Source organism: Anomaloglossus baeobatrachus, chromosome 5, assembly GCF_048569485.1.
Source record: "Anomaloglossus baeobatrachus isolate aAnoBae1 chromosome 5, aAnoBae1.hap1, whole genome shotgun sequence".
NCBI lineage: Eukaryota > Metazoa > Chordata > Amphibia > Anura > Aromobatidae > Anomaloglossus > Anomaloglossus baeobatrachus.
The window spans coordinates 198,873,871-198,890,207 of NC_134357.1; the positions used below are offsets into that span (position 1 = coordinate 198,873,871).

At 44.6% G+C, this 16,337-nt stretch overlaps 1 protein-coding gene across 1 annotated transcript in view; it reads right to left on the reverse strand.

Moving 5' to 3' along the window:
- The window catches only part of LRMDA (leucine rich melanocyte differentiation associated), a 1,835,625-nt gene extending 1,820,355 nt beyond the window's left edge, over positions 1 to 15,270 (reverse strand). Inside the window, exons 1-2 of the mRNA XM_075347316.1 lie at positions 15,012 to 15,270; positions 5,677 to 5,777 (exon numbers count right to left, since the gene is read on the reverse strand). Of these exons, the coding sequence (XP_075203431.1) occupies positions 5,677 to 5,777; positions 15,012 to 15,050 (140 nt within the window). The 5' untranslated portion in view covers positions 15,051 to 15,270. The remainder of the gene's footprint in view (positions 1 to 5,676; positions 5,778 to 15,011) is intronic.
- Between the last annotated feature and the right edge of the window lie 1,067 nt (positions 15,271 to 16,337).

The window sequence follows — 16,337 nt, forward strand, 5'->3', positions numbered from 1 at the left end:
GGACCCATGGGTATAAAACTCTTCGGCTCCCGCTCATTTGTATGGCTAACGGAGTGAGCTTGCTCTCAGGGTTCACGCGTAGGATTTCTTTGGACTGTAGTGGGAAAGTCATATCCCATCGTTGTGCTAGTACCCCGATTTTGGAGCGGGTTGGGGATGACACTTGAGGTTTTCACCCCCCGTCGGGTAAATTACCGGAACGCGTGAAGCTACTTTCCGGTCTAGGGTCCACGTACCCAGTCGTGCCCTGGACCCTGCCCGGTGATAGCTTAAGGCCGCCGGCCACCCTCCTCGGCAGTCCGTGCCCCTTGACACTATCCCCTGCGACAGGGGTTCCAGCTCCTACCAGGCCCAACCCAACGTCTGCCACCTAGTACTCAGGAGCTCTGCTCCTCAAACTCCACTGCTCCACTGTCACTTTCCTCACTGTCCCCCATGTGGGCGGCCCTATTTCCTTCAGGCCCCCCCAATGGTGTGTCTGGTAGGTTAAAGTGGGAAGTGTTCCTAGGATTTTGATTGGCTAAGCTGTTAGCAACACCAAAGGACCAGGATCCGTAACCAAGGAGGGTGGATACTGCGCAGAAGGGCAGATTGCACAATACCCTGTGACGACCTGATAGGCCAGGGCGTCACAGATACAATTGGGGCTTGAATATTTTTTATTAATCAGGAGACCAACTATTTAATAACATCGTGATGTAATATTTTTCTGACTTTACATAAACTTTTTGTACACTGTTTTCATTATGAATTTTTGCCCAGGAATTTTTATCATTATCCATCTTTGTTCTGATTTTAATGATAAATGTATGTGTGTCTAACAAAATTAATTATTTATGATATTTCGGGTTATTTGATTTTTTTGGAAGTTCTGTTATCTGGTGATAATTTATTAAGATAAGTCGGAGATTTAAAAAAAAAAAAATCATGCCTGAACATGAGTGACAGAGACTGATCCCAGCAAAAGCTCGGCCCCTATAACTGAAACTTGAGGTATTAATTGCATTCACCTAAGCCCCTATTGGCCATGACCTAAGCAAAAGGCCACAATGAACCAAGGTCAAATTATAAATCTATCTTCCCAAACACTAACGAAGGAGGAATACAAAGTATTACAAAAGGGGTTGAATTTTGCACCCACAAATTAATTTAAATACTTTAGTTGGGTTAAAGACAATCTTTTCTGAGTAAACATAATCAAAAACTATTTTTTCAACATCGTAACTGGCAGCATTGTTAACAACTGGAACTCTCAGATAATGACACTGAAAGTTATAAGGCTCTTACAGAACAATTAAAAGGATAGGGGTAAAAGTCTATTTACTGACCAAAAGAAAAACAGTACAAAGATGCTCCCAAATAATTAACTAGAGTGGATATTTATATTAAATTGGTAGAGGAGGATTTACACAAAATCTCACAGAGGAATCCTCTACACGTTTCCAATCTATGAGACAATGAATCTCTTGCCCTTACGAAATTAGAGGCAAATTAACATTTAATTATAAAATCTTCAGAGAGACAAAGAGGGTCATCTTGTCCTATTAGATCTTTTGAAATATCTTACCCTGTGCTACTCTATTTTAAATGACTCAAATACCTATGAAGCCCTACCTACTGATCCAACCCACACATATACTGACACACTCTTAGGCATTCTCGACAAGGCTAAAGGGAGGTTCCTCATTTCCAATAACAAAAACAAATATTTAGCACCAGAATCACCCACTATACCCACTTTCTATGCCCCCCCAAAAACCCATAAGCGCCTGAATCCCCTCAAAAGACTTCCAATAGATTCCGGAATTGATTCAATTAACCAAAACAGTGGAATATACAACAGATAAGGTTCTTTGTCTGCCCTTCCATTGTTCATACGGGACACATCACATCTACTTATCACCTGGAAGGCATTATCGTGGAGAACACCATAATACTAGTTTCCATTGATGTGTAATACACAGTTTATATCTAAAGGCCCCGTCACACTAAGCAACATCGCTAGCAACATCGCTGCTAACGAACAACTTTTGTGACGTAGCAGCGATGTTGCTAGTGATGTCGCTGTGTGTGACATCCAGCAACAACCTGGCCCCTGCTGTGAGGTCGTTGGTTGTTGCTGAATGTCCTGGGCCATTTTTTAGTTGCTGCTGTCCCGCTGTGAAGCACAGATCGCTGTGTGTGACAGCGAGACAGCAACAACTAAATGTGCAGGCAGCAGGAGCCGGCTTCTGCGGAGGCTGGTAACCACAGTAAACATCGGGTAACCAAGAAGCCCTGTCCTTGGTTACCCAATATTTACCTTTGTTACCAGCCTCCGCCGCTCTCACTGTCAGTGCCGGCTCCTGCTCTGTGCACATGTAGCTGCAGGACACATCGGGTTAATTAACCCAATGTGTGCTGTAGCTAGGAGAGCAGGGAGCCAGCGCTAAGCATTGTGCGCTGCTCCCTGCTCTGTGCACATTTAGCTGCAGCACACATCGGGTAATTAACCCGATGTGTGCTGTAACTAGGAGAGCAGGGAGCCAGCGCTCAGTGTGCGCTGCTCCCTGCTCTCTGCACGTGTAGCTGCCTGCGCTGGTAACCAAGGTAAATATCGGGTTGGTTACCCGATATTTACCTTAGTTACCAAGCGCAGCATCTTCCACGCGGCGCTGGGGGCTGGTCACTGGTTGCTGGTGAGCTCACCAGCAACTCGTGTAGCGACGCTCCAGCGATCCCTGCCAGGTCAGGTTGCTGGTGGGATCGCTGGAGCGTCGCAGTGTGACATCTCACCAGCAACCTCCTAGCAACTTGCCAGCGATCCCTATCGTTGTTGGGATCGCTGGTAAGTTGTTTAGTGTGACTGGACCTTAAGACCACCAAAACCAGGTACTTGGTTGAACAAAAAGATTTGTAGTTATTTTAAATGTGGCAAATGCAGCGTTTGTAAGTAAATGGGTCCATCTAAAGTATTCAAAAGTGCCTCCTAAGGTAGAGTTTTTTCCATTAGAGACTTTGAGAACTGTAAAATGTTCAGGGCGATATATAAGGCTACATGTAAGTTGTGCTTGGACTAGTGTAAGACCACCAGACAACTCAAAAGATGGGTAGGTGAACATCTGGGTGATCTCCGCCATAAACAGGATACCCCTATTGCATGCCATATTAAAAATGTCCACAAGGGGTGCCTGAAGGACATTTCATTTTGTATGTTGAAATGTATAAACCTAGAATTAGGGGGGTATTCTTGATAACACACTCCTAAGGAGGAAATTCAAATAGATTTTCAGAATGCAATAATTTGCCCCAGAGGTCTTAATGAACAGTTAGCCTGCGCATGCTTCCTTTAGAAAATACTGTCATCTTCCCTCATTGATTATTACTCTAAATGGGCACCCTATACATTTGGGAACTCTATGCACATATCCCATATTAGGAGGTCACTTCATCATGGGCTGTATCTTAACTATCTACCCTAAAACACTGTTATGTGTAATTTTTATCTTAGTACACAAACACCTTTGTCCATTTTAAATTTGGTATATATAGTTTCAACAATCGGTTACAATCAAGCACCATATAACTAATACATCTTTAAGTGATCATTACTTAATATATTTAATATAGATAATATTAATCCACTTATATTATACAGTAAACATTATATACCGTAGTAACGTATTTTCACCAATTGAGAAATTATATAAGACTTGATTTGTTAAGATTATTCTATATTTGGAATGTGTCCAGTAATACCGAAAGCCATGAGGGACTGCTTGCATTCTGGCTTGGAACGCATACGCATTTTGTGCAACTGGAAGCACGTCCGGGCATGCACACGTAAAACAACCTGAACCGCATTATCGTCATTACATCCGGACTTTCCTGAGCTCCAGGCATTAATTGTTGTCTATGTACCCATGTTTAAGAGGCTATGTCATGGCGCACAATTCAGACCCATGCTGCCTAGATCAATATATACACACATTCTATATTCCAACCTACAGACACTCCTACCTGCGCATGGACATTTCTTATTATGGGGATAACGTGGAAATATGTTCGTGGTTTAAAAGAACTACTGAAATCCTAACTATGGAGGCATATATAAAGACCACTATTTCTACCATCAGTCACACCATGATGAACCTAAGGGCGGCTTTGCACGTTGCAACATCGCACGTGCGACGTCGGTGCGGTCAAATCGAAAGTGACGCACATCCGGCGTCACTTTCGACATCGTTGTGTGTAAATCCTAGAGGATACGATTAACGAGCGCAAAAGCGTCGTTATCGTATCATCGGTGCAGGCTCCGACTTTTTCATAATTACGCTGCCGCGACAGGTACGATGCTGTTCCTCGTTCCTGCGGCAGCACACATTGCTGTGTGTAAAGCCGCAAGAGCGAGGAACATCTCCTTACCTGCCGCCGGCGGCTATACGGAAGGAAGGAGGTGGGCGGGATGATTACATACTGCTCATCTCCACCCCTCCACCGCTATTGGCTGCCTGCCGTGTGACGTTGCTATGACGCCGCACGACCCGCCCCCTTAGGAAGGAGGCGGGTCGCCGGCCAGAGCGACGGTCGCAGGGCAGGTGAGTGCATGTAAAGCTGGCGTAGCGATAATTTTCGCTACGCCAGCTATCACAAGATATCGTACCTGCGACGGGGGCGGGGACTATCGCGTGCGACATCGCAGCATCGGCTTGCGATGTCGCAACGTGCAAAGCCTGCTTAAGAACTATAACTTTTTCAGACTGTTGGCTAGTAGTATTCCATCTACCGGTCTTCAATTACTGCCATTTTTATCCCTGACTATCAGTAAGGAATACTTATATCTAGATATTTATTACAACAGCATCTGACAGGGATATTCAGGGACAGCTTGTTTATTTATATGGTACCATCCTCCGCGGCTAGGCAGTACCCGTTTAAGAATTCACAGGGTCTTAGGTGTTGCCTTGTGCTCAGGTGGTCTAGACAATGCTATGTCTACATTGTAGGACCAAGGTATCAAAAGTCCAAAATACCCTGTCACGATTTCAATTTTGGTGTAATTGTAACTATAATTAAATAGAATTCCCTTAAAATGTTAAAGTTTATGTTTCACTAAATTTTTAAGAATAGTCAAACCAACAATTTGCTAAAAATTCTTAAAATTAAAAGTAATCCATAAAGGTAGCTGTTAACACCAAATGCGTCAGAAGAACAGGAAAGATGACTAAAGTGGATAATTGGAAAATTCATAGATGTAGAATGACCAAAACATACCAAAAAAGCAACCCAAAAGCTTACTAAAGAAACCTTCAATGACCGACCGAGTAATCTCACCTGGAATTTCCTTTGGTTTGTAAAATCCCCTGAATCAAAACTGCAAACATTCAGATTTTATTGAAGAGTAAGTATTGTTTCAAATACAGGATCACAGAGGTTAAATTAGGAAAACTGCAAGTGTCCAAATACTTCTGGAACCACTCTACTTTAACAAAACAGTCCAGTATTTTGATATACAGGCAATACATATACAGTACTGTACATGTGAACAGACAGCAGGCGTTCATGCACAGAATAATCTCCTGCATTTGTTAAATTACCACAATTTTATGAACAAGCAACAAACATATTTAAGAAACAACGTTTACTAGACAAACACAAACTGCATATTGTGCTCCACATGAGGCCGGATGCACTTACCGCAATAAGTTAAAGCTCAGATCCAGCCTCTTGGCTTGACGTCCATATTTTTGGGTAAGAAATGATGGAATCTTAGTGCAATCTTTCCCAATATAGGATACCTAACATAAAAATATATCCTTTTAGTCATTTTGTAATGAAGCTAGTGCTCAAGGACAGAGGGATTTTTATTTCTATAACCCTTTCATAAAACCTTTGTGCCTTTAAAGGGTGGAACACCCTACGAATAAAGGTATATTCTTAAGTCAGACATCAATGTCTAGCTAACAAAATATTGTTGTTTTTTGGATAACTGAACAATATTAAATACATAGTTTACTGTACATCCATGTTGAATCTCCAATTTTACAGAAAAGCACTTTTGGTTTTTGTTGGCACAGAAAGACTGTTCAAACAAAGTGCTGGCACTCCGTGCATCATGCCGTGGCCAAACATGTAAAGGGAACCTGTCACCAGTTTTTCAGCATCTAAACAAAAGCCACCACTTTTAAAGTACTTCTTTATCACAGTGTCCAAACCTATATATCATCTACTAACTTCTCTTTTCTGTCACTAAAAATAACATTTGTATTACTCCAACACTGTATACAAATTACTATCGCCCAATCCTATGGGTGTCATTGCTATGCTGTCTGCACCTCCTCTGTTTTCCCCAGTGCCACTCCCCGGCTGTCGTTGACGTGAAGAACATATCCTGCATCATCCACCTAGTGCAATTTAAGCCTGCGCCTACACATTACAAGAGGCAGAATGACGTTTTGCACGGTGCATGCACATTGACGGCCTATGTCCTGTGGTCAGTAAAGCAGATGAAGTTATGAAGTTGTGCCTGCACGGGCCTGTGATGCTAATGTGCAGGCACAAGATTACGTTGCACTATGTGGATGATGTACTTCGCAAGATCCACATCAATCAAAGCCGGAAGAATGGCATATTACGTAAACAGAGGCAGCACAGACAACACAGCAATGACGCCCCTCAGAATGGGCTGTAGTAATTTGTATACAGCACATTAGAAATACAAAAGGATATTTTTGGGGACATACAGGAGGAGTTAGTAGATGGATATTTAGGTTTGTGGACTGTGATAAAAGGAATAGTTAAAGGTGGTGGCTTTTGTTTGGATACTAAAAAAAAAAAAAAACTGGTGACAAAACTGTCAATTAAAGAAGAAAGGAAAGTGGAGGTAGAGGGAAAACAAACTAGTGAGAAGGTGCACTTAAATGTTTGGCCACGCCATAATGCGCCTGTACATGCTGTGCTGACAGAGTCCCTTTAAATGCTGTGTATTATCTATTATTATCAGCACAGTACACACGTGCACACAGTAGCATGTTGTAGCAGTGTGTCCCTCCCCCGCCTGTACTCATGGTGTAATAGTCTGTCTCTCCTTGACTGTCCTGTATGTACTACTTGTGGAGGATTGTTTGTTCTTCGCAGCATGGGACTTCTCCAATCTCTAAAGTCTATTCATGTATCAAATGTCCAGACGGCGTTGGATTCTTCTGCCCACCTAAAGGCCCAGTCACACTAAACAACTTACCAGCAATCCCAACAATGATCCAACCTGATAGGGATCGCTGGTAAGTTGCTAGGAGGTTGCTGGTGAGATGTCACACTGCGACGCTCCAGCGATCCCACCAGCAACCTGACCTGGCAGGGATCGCTGGAGCGTGGCTACACGAGTTGCTGGTGAGCTCACCAGCAACCAGTGACCAGCCCCCAGCCAGCAGCGCCGCGTGGAAGCGATGCTGCGCTTGGTAACTCAGGTAAATATCAGGTAACCAACCCAATATTTACCTTGGTTACCAGCGCACACCGCTTAGCGCTGGCTCCCTGCTCTCTTAGCTACAGTACACATGGGGTTAATTACCCAATGTGTACTGCAGCTACATGTGCAGAGAGCAGGGAGCCGCGCACACTGCTTAGCGCTGGCTCCCTGTTCTCCTAGCTACAGTACACATGGGGTTAATTACCCGATGTGTACTGCAGTTACATGTGCACAGAGCAGGAGCCGGCACCGACAGCTGAGAGCGGCGGACGCTGGTAACGAAGGTAAATATCGGGTAACCAAGGTAAGGGCTTCTTGGTTACCCGATGTTTACTGTGGTTACCAGAGTCCGCAGAAGCCGGCTCCTGCTGTCTGCACATTTAGTTGTTGTTCTGTCGCTGTCACACACAGCGATGTGTGCTTCACAGCGGGAGAGCAACAACTAAAAAATGTCCCAGGACATTCAGCAACAACCAACGACCTCACAGTAGGGGCCGGGTTGTTGCTGGATGTCACACTAAGCAACATAACTAGCAACATCGCTGTTACGTCACAAAAGTTGTTCGTTAGCAGCGATGTTGCTAGCGATGTTGTTTAGTGTGACTGGGCCTTTAGGGGCTGATCCCAGGAGAGAAGAACAATGAGACCCATGTTAGTTCAGTTAGTTGGATCTCGGCTGGAGAAGGACTAGGATCTATAGCTGAGGCTGGATCCTAGAGCTTGTGCATGGACTGTCACAGATTGGAGATCAGTGGCCACGTGGGATTGTGTTTTGTTGTTCACCCTGTTAGACTCAAGGATCTCCTATAAGAACCATTGCCATATTTTCCCTGGCGTTGGAATACTGGGAGGCGCCCTTGGATATTTTGCTTTGTTGTGGACTCCTTGCAGACTTTAAGGATCTATATTTATGTTTGTTTGGTGCTTTATCTTTGTGGTTCCAATAAAGCCCTTTTGATTGTTCCTTGGCCTGGCATCCCTTACTGCTCTGACGCATACCCCGTCACAAACTGGTTGGCAGCATTGGGATCAGTGCAGAAAGAATGGAGGACAACGGCCTATCAATGTCTGAAACCAGAACCTCAGGATACAGGAACTGGACTATGTCGAACCTCAAAACAAAGGCCCGTGGAGTCGGCTACAAAGGACTCTAAGGAGCAACTAATTGAGGCATTGGAAAACACTTGCCTGCAAGATGGCACCGAGGAACAATTTCCACAGCAAGGGGAGGAAAGGGTACGGGAGCTGGAGGTAAATACCCAAAAAAGTCAATGGGTTGTGTGGTATGAGGAGGAGATGGCACTGCTTGGAGATGAGGTTAACATTGAATATAAGATGGATGCCATTCGCAGAGCTCAAGAGAGGGCATTGCTGGAGAGGAGGTTTGCTGTGGAAGCAGCTAGAGGCTCCAGACAAACTGTAACCACAGCACCCACTATGAGTGAATTCTCCAGAGTGTCACGCAAGGACTTTAAGCCATTTAATGAAGCTGCAGGCGACATTGAGGGCTTCTTCCAGGACTTTGAGCATCAGTGCCGATTAATTAAAGTCCCAGAAAGAGAGCGAGTCAGACACCTGGTGGGCCTCTTGGAGGGTGGAGCTGCCGACGTCTATAGAGCTATGGACCCTCAGTGAAATTGTGAGTATGGGGAGATAAAACAGACCATTCTAGAACATTATGTCGTGACCCCAGATACTTATAGGACTCAGTTCCGTACGTTAGCCTGTGATGGGGAAGTGTCTTTCAAGATGTCTGCTCACAGACTGAAACAAGTATGCCATCGCTGGCTGGAGGGAGAGGGGGCCTTAACTTGGGAGACCTTCCTCCAGGACATCCTAAAAGAACAGTTCTATGCCAGGTGCCCTGCTGAAATCAGGGAATGGGTGCGTGAGAGAAAGCCGTCAACTGTGGAACAAGCTGCCGCTCTAGCAGATGAGCTTCTCACCATCAAGCCTCAATGGAAAAGGCTACTAGTCAGTGAGAAAAAAAAACTACCAGCTCCCCAACACCAGTAATCCCTTGTCCTTTGGCCTCCAATGTTCACCGTCCCACTAGACTACCAACACATGGCGGACCCCGTGTGAATTTGCCTCCTACTACTCCTGCCTCCTCTTTGGGAGTACGACGTGGAGAAAGACTCATAGAACGTAGATGTTATGGATGTGGGCAGCCGGGTCATCTGCAAGCTCACTGTCCAGGTGTTCGGAGGCAAAGCAGTTACAGACCCCCTTTGCCTGTCCATTATCTACAGACACCCTCAACAGGAGAAGAGCTGGATTCAGGCCCTGATGATTTGCCAAGTGACTGATATGTTGACTTTCCTACCAGGAGTCTATGGGGTGTGAGCCACAGCCACCCGTTCTTATCATCTTCAGCATAAAACATCTACAGGAGGTCGTGCTAGATGGCCAAAAAGTTGTTGGCTTTCGTGACACTGGGGCTTTTCTCACCATAGCAGATCCCCGAGTAATTCAACCAGAAGCAATTCAAAAGGGACCAGGAATTGCCCTTGAATTGGCTGGAGGTACTCAGAGATATATTCCAAGAGCGAGTGTAACCCTGGATTATGGCTTTGGGGCAAAATAATGCATAATCGGTGTGATGAGCGGCCTTCCTGCAGACATTCTTCTAGGGAATGATGTGGGAGATATACAATGCCAAATTGTGGGTGCAGGAAGCAGAGTTTAAAGTGAAGGAGGATACAAACTGGAGCCGAAAATTCAACCCTACATCTTCACCAAACACTAAAGAACCTGGAGCCAACACCCAAAATGCAGACAGATTGTCCAGACAGGAGGAGCCCTGAGTCAGGGTCGGCATGTTTACTTGCAGGGCTGTGGAGTCGGAGCTCATTTTGGTGAAGTCGAAGTCGGTATAAAATGCACCGACTCCGACTCCTAAAATATATAATAAATTGGGGAAAGTAGTGCAATGCAGAGTGTGATGAAAATATTTACATAGGAATTTGGTAAACTTACGAAATGTCCTAGAAATGCCTGTTCTATTCCTGATCTAAGGCTGCACTCACACAGAGCGTTTTTGCTGCGTTTTTTGAGAATACGTTTTTCAGCTGCAAAAGCAGATCAGCTTTTTAAAAAAAAACGCATCACCTGAAGGGTTTTTGAGCTCATAAGTAATGCTTTCAATAACAAAAGCAGATTAGAAATCCGTCACAAACTGACATGCTCATTCTTTGTGAGGATCCTCACAAAACGATGTGTCTGAATGTCCTATCTTTTCACCCATTACCTTTGCTGGGTGCACAGAGTCACTGCATTTCACTGAATTATTTTGCCATCAATGTTCGATATGTTTTTGACAAGAAAGAAATTGTTAGTAAGACACTGGCAGTAAAAGATACTAAAGCTCATCACATCAGCCAGTTTCTCCAGGCCTTAGTGGAAAAAGTTCTGCAAGATTAGGAACGCAAAAAAACAGGTTATAGCCATTGTAACGAACAATGCTTCAAACATAAGTACAATTAAACTGATGAATGAGAGTGATGAACAACAGCTAGAAGAAGATTTAGGTTTCCTATGTGTGAGATGGAGCCACAGTGCTGCTCATGTAACTGAGGAACAAACAGATATTACAACAGAAGAACAGCAAATTGATACTTTAGGATTAGATGATCTTGTTGAAGCGGCTTCAAAACACTTTCATATTCATCCCATGCGCTGTGTTGTGCACACGCTGCAGCTGGCAATAAGAGGGAGTCTGCAAGAGGGACCCCGGTTTCACACATCCGTCTTTTCGCCAGTTTGGCGGATGCAGCGCACTCCAGTACAGTGTATACAATACAGTGGCAGCGCGACAAACGACGGTCACATGCTTTCATGTGACCAGAGCATGTGACCCGGAAGTTGTGGCGCTGCCACTGTACTGTATCGTACTGTACTGGCGTGCGCCACATCCACCAAAACGGCGAAAAGCCGGATGTGTGAAACTGGGCGGACATGCTGGAAATCTGATTGGAAAAGTGAGGAAGTTGGTTATTGCCGCCAGAACCCCTAAAATTGATTCCATCTTGAAGAGACGTACTGGGAAAGGGGCAATTGTTGATCAAGCCACTCGGTGAGGCAGCACTTATTTAATGACTGAGCGATTGCTTGAACTAAAATAGTTTCTTATAGATATGGTGAACCCTCAAGTAACCTTAAATGAAGGTCAATTGACACAGGTGGCTGAATTGAAGGAATTGCTTAATCACCCATTTACCGTGACTAAAAAATTACATGCTAAGGATTTAACTCCTGGCGTTTTCATAAGGGAGTGGTAGAACTTGCTATTTTGCCTGTCCCAAAGAGGAGGTTTAATCGCAGATGGCATTTCTGCTTCAATGAAACGGAGAGAGACACAGCTATTGGAAAATAAAATTCTTCTGGCAGCTGTTTATGTGGACCCAAGTCATCATATACTGCTTGATGATCAACAGCTTACGGAAGGATTCAAATTGGGATTCTGATCTGGCATAAATCCTAAGTCATATGCAAAGGATTGTTAAAAATCCACTTTTGACGTTTAGGATCGCTACTTCCAATAGGTGGCGCTGCGCTAGAGTTTGTCTCCTTTCCTGGAGAGACAATTTAAAGGAAAAGAAGCTTTGAGTGAGGTAGCAGTTAGTATGAGCAGCTACAGGACTGCTAGGCGCAAGAGGACTTGGGAACTCACAGTGCTACTGCTGCCATATCTTCATCCTCATCAGATGAGGAGTTTAACTTTGACAAGTATTTGGATGACATGGAGCAGCAAAGTGTTGCCGCAAGGAAAAAGATTTCACTCCGTCTCCTATAGCAGCAGATTGACCAGATTTCAGTAAAATGTTTCACTTGCTCTTAAAGAAATAGAAAAATTCAACCGTTCATCAAAACTGACTGTGCATGAGGCAATTCCTTTATACCCAGAAATTGTTAGAGATGTTGCCCATGTGGTTACGGCTTTGCCTCCAACCCAAGTTACTGTAGAGAGGTTGTTCTCTAGCCTTAAAATTATTAGGTCAGATTTGAGGTCATCTGCAAAGGAGGATCTGATGGAGGCAATTCTATTTCTTACAACAAATTCATAGACTGCACAAATGTTATTTAGTATGTTTTTGTTGATAACTCTTTTTTTGCTACTTACATAGTGTATTACATAGTGTTATATATAACACTATGTAATACACTATGTAAGTGGCAAAAAACAGTATAAAATGATATATGCACACACAAGATATATATGCAATATACTGTATATAACATATTGTATAACATTTACAATTTATTACAGTTTTTTGTGTTCTAAAGTTGTATTCCAATAAATATATTTTATGTTCTATCTAAATATCTTGATTATTGTATCATAAAAATGATTAAATGTCTGATGTCCACATTGTACTACAATAAATTTTTCACTTAACTATAAGCAATATATGTGGGAGTCGGTGTCTGAGTCGGAGTCGGTGCAAGGGAAATTGAGGAGTCGGAGTCGAAGGTTTGGTTTACCGACTCCACAGCCCTGTTTACTTGTACTTGACAAGCGACCTGTTTAGGTCACTAGTCCGTACACAAACTGAGGGGGGAAGAAGTTGTAACAGTGTGTCCCTCCCCCGCCTGTGCTCATTGTGTAATAGTCTGTCTCTCCTTGACTGTCCTGTATGTACTACTGGTGGGGATTTGCTTGTTCTTCTCAGCATGGGACTTCTCCAATCCACAACTTGGTAAACAAGACAGAGACAGGACTCTAAAGTCCATTCATGTATCAAATGTCCAGGCGGAGTTGGACTCTTCTGCCCACCTATGGGGCTGATCCCAGGAGAGAAGAACAATGAGACCCATGTTAGTTCAGTTAGTTGGATCTCGGCTGGAGAAGGACTAGGATCTATAGCTGAGGCTGGATCCTAGAGCCTGTGTATGGACTGTCACAAATTGGAGATCAGTGGCCATGTGGGATTGTGTTTTGTTGTTCACCCTGTTGGACTCAAGAATCTCATAAGAACCATTGCCATATTTTCCCTGGCGTTGGAATACCGGGAGGCGCCCCTGGATCTTTTGTTTTGTTGTGGACTCCTTGCAGACTTTAAGGATCTAAATTTATGTTTGTTTGGTGCTTTATCTTTGTGGTTCCAATAAAGCCCTTTGGATTGTTCCTTGGCCGAGCGTCCCTTACTGCTCTGCCGCATACCCCGTCACACGTTATCAGCACAGTACACACGTGCACACACTATATTATCAGCACAGTACACGCGTGCACACAGTATGTTATCGGCACAGTACACGCATGCTCACAGTAGTAGCTATCGGCACAGTACACGCGTGCACATGGTAGTGTTATCGGCACAGTACATGCGGTCATACGATAGCATGTTATCGGCACAGTACACGCGTGCACACGGTAGCATGTTATCAGCACAGTACATGCGTGCACACAGTATGTTATCGCCAAAGTACACGCATATATACGGTAGTAGGTTATCGCCACAGTACACGCATATATACGGTAGTAGGTTATCAACCTATGTGCACGCGGGCACTGTGCTGATAACCTGTGTGCACGCGTGTACTGTGCCGATAACCTATGTGCACGCGGGCACTGTGCCATCGGCACAGTACACGCGTGCACACAGTAGGTTATCGGCACAGTGCCCGCGTGCACACAGTAGGTCATCGGCACAGTACACGCGTGATCACAGTATGTTATCGGCACAGTCCACACATCATCACAGTATGTTATCGGCACAGTGCACACAGTATGTTATCGCCACAGTACACGCATACATACGGTAGTAGGTTATCGGCACAGTGCCCGCGTGCACACAGTAGGTTATCGGCACAGTACACGCGTGCACACAGTAGGTTATCGGCACAGTGCCCGCGTGCACACAGTAGGTTATCGGCACAGTGCCCGCGTGCACACAGTAGGTTATCGGCACAGTGCACGCGTGCACACAGTATGTTATCGGCACAGTGCACGCGTGATCACAGTGTTATCGGCACAGTGCACACAGTATGTTATCGGCACAGTACATGCGTGCTCACAGTATGTTGTTATCGGCACAGTACATGCGTGCTCACAGTATGTTATCGGCACAGTACATGCGTGCTCACAGTATGTTATCGGCACAGTACATGCGTGCTCACAGTATGTTATCGGCACAGTACATGCGTGCTCACAGTATGTTATCGGCACAGTACATGCGTGCTCACAGTATGTTATCGGCACGGTACATGCGTGCTCACAGTATGTTATCGGCACAGTACATGCGTGCTCACAGTATGTTATCGGCACAGTACATGCGTGCTCACAGTATGTTATCGGCACAGTACATGCGTGCTCACAGTATGTTATCGGCACAGTACATGCGTGCTCACAGTATGTTATCGGCACATGTGTGTACACAGGAATTGCCCGTGCCCCATTCCCCACAGTGCAGGCTGCGGTGACAGCAGGGCAGCCTCGGTCACGTGCACATGACAGCGCTCCTAGAAGTCACTTTAGGCTTCAGCGCCAAAAACTTTAAACCTGTGAGCCGCCTCTTAGGTGACAGACACCGCCCTTCTGGTGACGTCACTCCCACTCTCTCACCTGGGTGCCTGTCACGGTCTCCTCTCCGTCGCTGAACATGGTCGCTGCTGGCTTGATTCCTCAGTAACCACCCGGTTCCGGGATGTGAGCGCAAGTCTTATGTCTACAACCGGCAAATGCAAAAGGTGGTCAGCTGACTGTGTGTGAGCGCCGCACTGCCGGGTCACGTGGTGAAGTTTTTGTGAATTGGCCGTTCCTGCTTGTAAGATAAACACGTGACTGCCGTACAGCTTTTGTGTCTTCCGTCAGTAAGCTCGGGGAGCCCGGAGTGCGGACGGCGCTGTGTGTGTGCTGTGCAGAGCACCGGCCTCGCTCCGCTCAGAGAGGCATGGCTACTTCACCACCTCCTGGTTATGGAACTTTTTCGGTTCAGTCTCATCATTCTGCTTGTGAAACATGTCTCCCTTGTTGCATCAAAGCGAGTGCGGTTTCCTCGCTGCCTAGCCTCCGTGCCATGTTGTGTGGCATCCGTTTTTAACACTTTAGTGACAGAGCCAAATTGTACATTTTTTCCCAGAGTCACTTTATGAGGTTATAACTCTGGAACGCTTTAACGGATCCCGGTGATTGTGAGACTGTTGTATTCATGATAGTGGTAAATTCAGGACGGAATCTTTTGCGTTTATTTGTTAAAAATCAGAAATCTGGCAAAAAATTGACAGATTTCAAAATCTGAATTTTATGCCCATAAATCAAAGACTGATGTCAGAAAATAGTTACTAAATAACATTTCCCACGTGTACTTTGTCAGCGCAATGTTCGGAACGTTTTTTTTGTTAGGAAGTCACAAGGGTTCCGAGTTTCTCAATATTTCATTTTTCCAACAAAATTTGCAAAATCATTTTTTTAGGGACCACATCACATTTGAAGTGACTTTGAGAGGCCAAGGTGACAGAAAATACCCAAAAGTGACCCCATTCTAAAAACTGCACCACGCAAAGTGGTCAAAACCACATCCAAGAAATTATTAACCCTTCAGATGCTTCACAGGAACAACTGCAAAGTGGAATAAAGAAATAGATAAATTTACACTTTACCTGAAAATGTTGCTTTAGCCTCAATTTATTGACTTTTCCAAGAGCTAGCATAACAAAATGGACCTGAAAATTTGTTACCCACTTTCTTCTGAGCGCGCTCATACTAAACAGCAGAAACCCCCCCTTCAAGTGAGCCCATTGCAGAAACTAGACCCCTCAAGGCTTCTATCTAGAGGTATAGTGAGCATTTTGAACCCACAGGTACTTCACAAAATTTGATAACATTAAGTTATAGTGAACATTTTCATTTTTTTCACAATAATGTTGCTTTAGCATAAACATGTCTCAC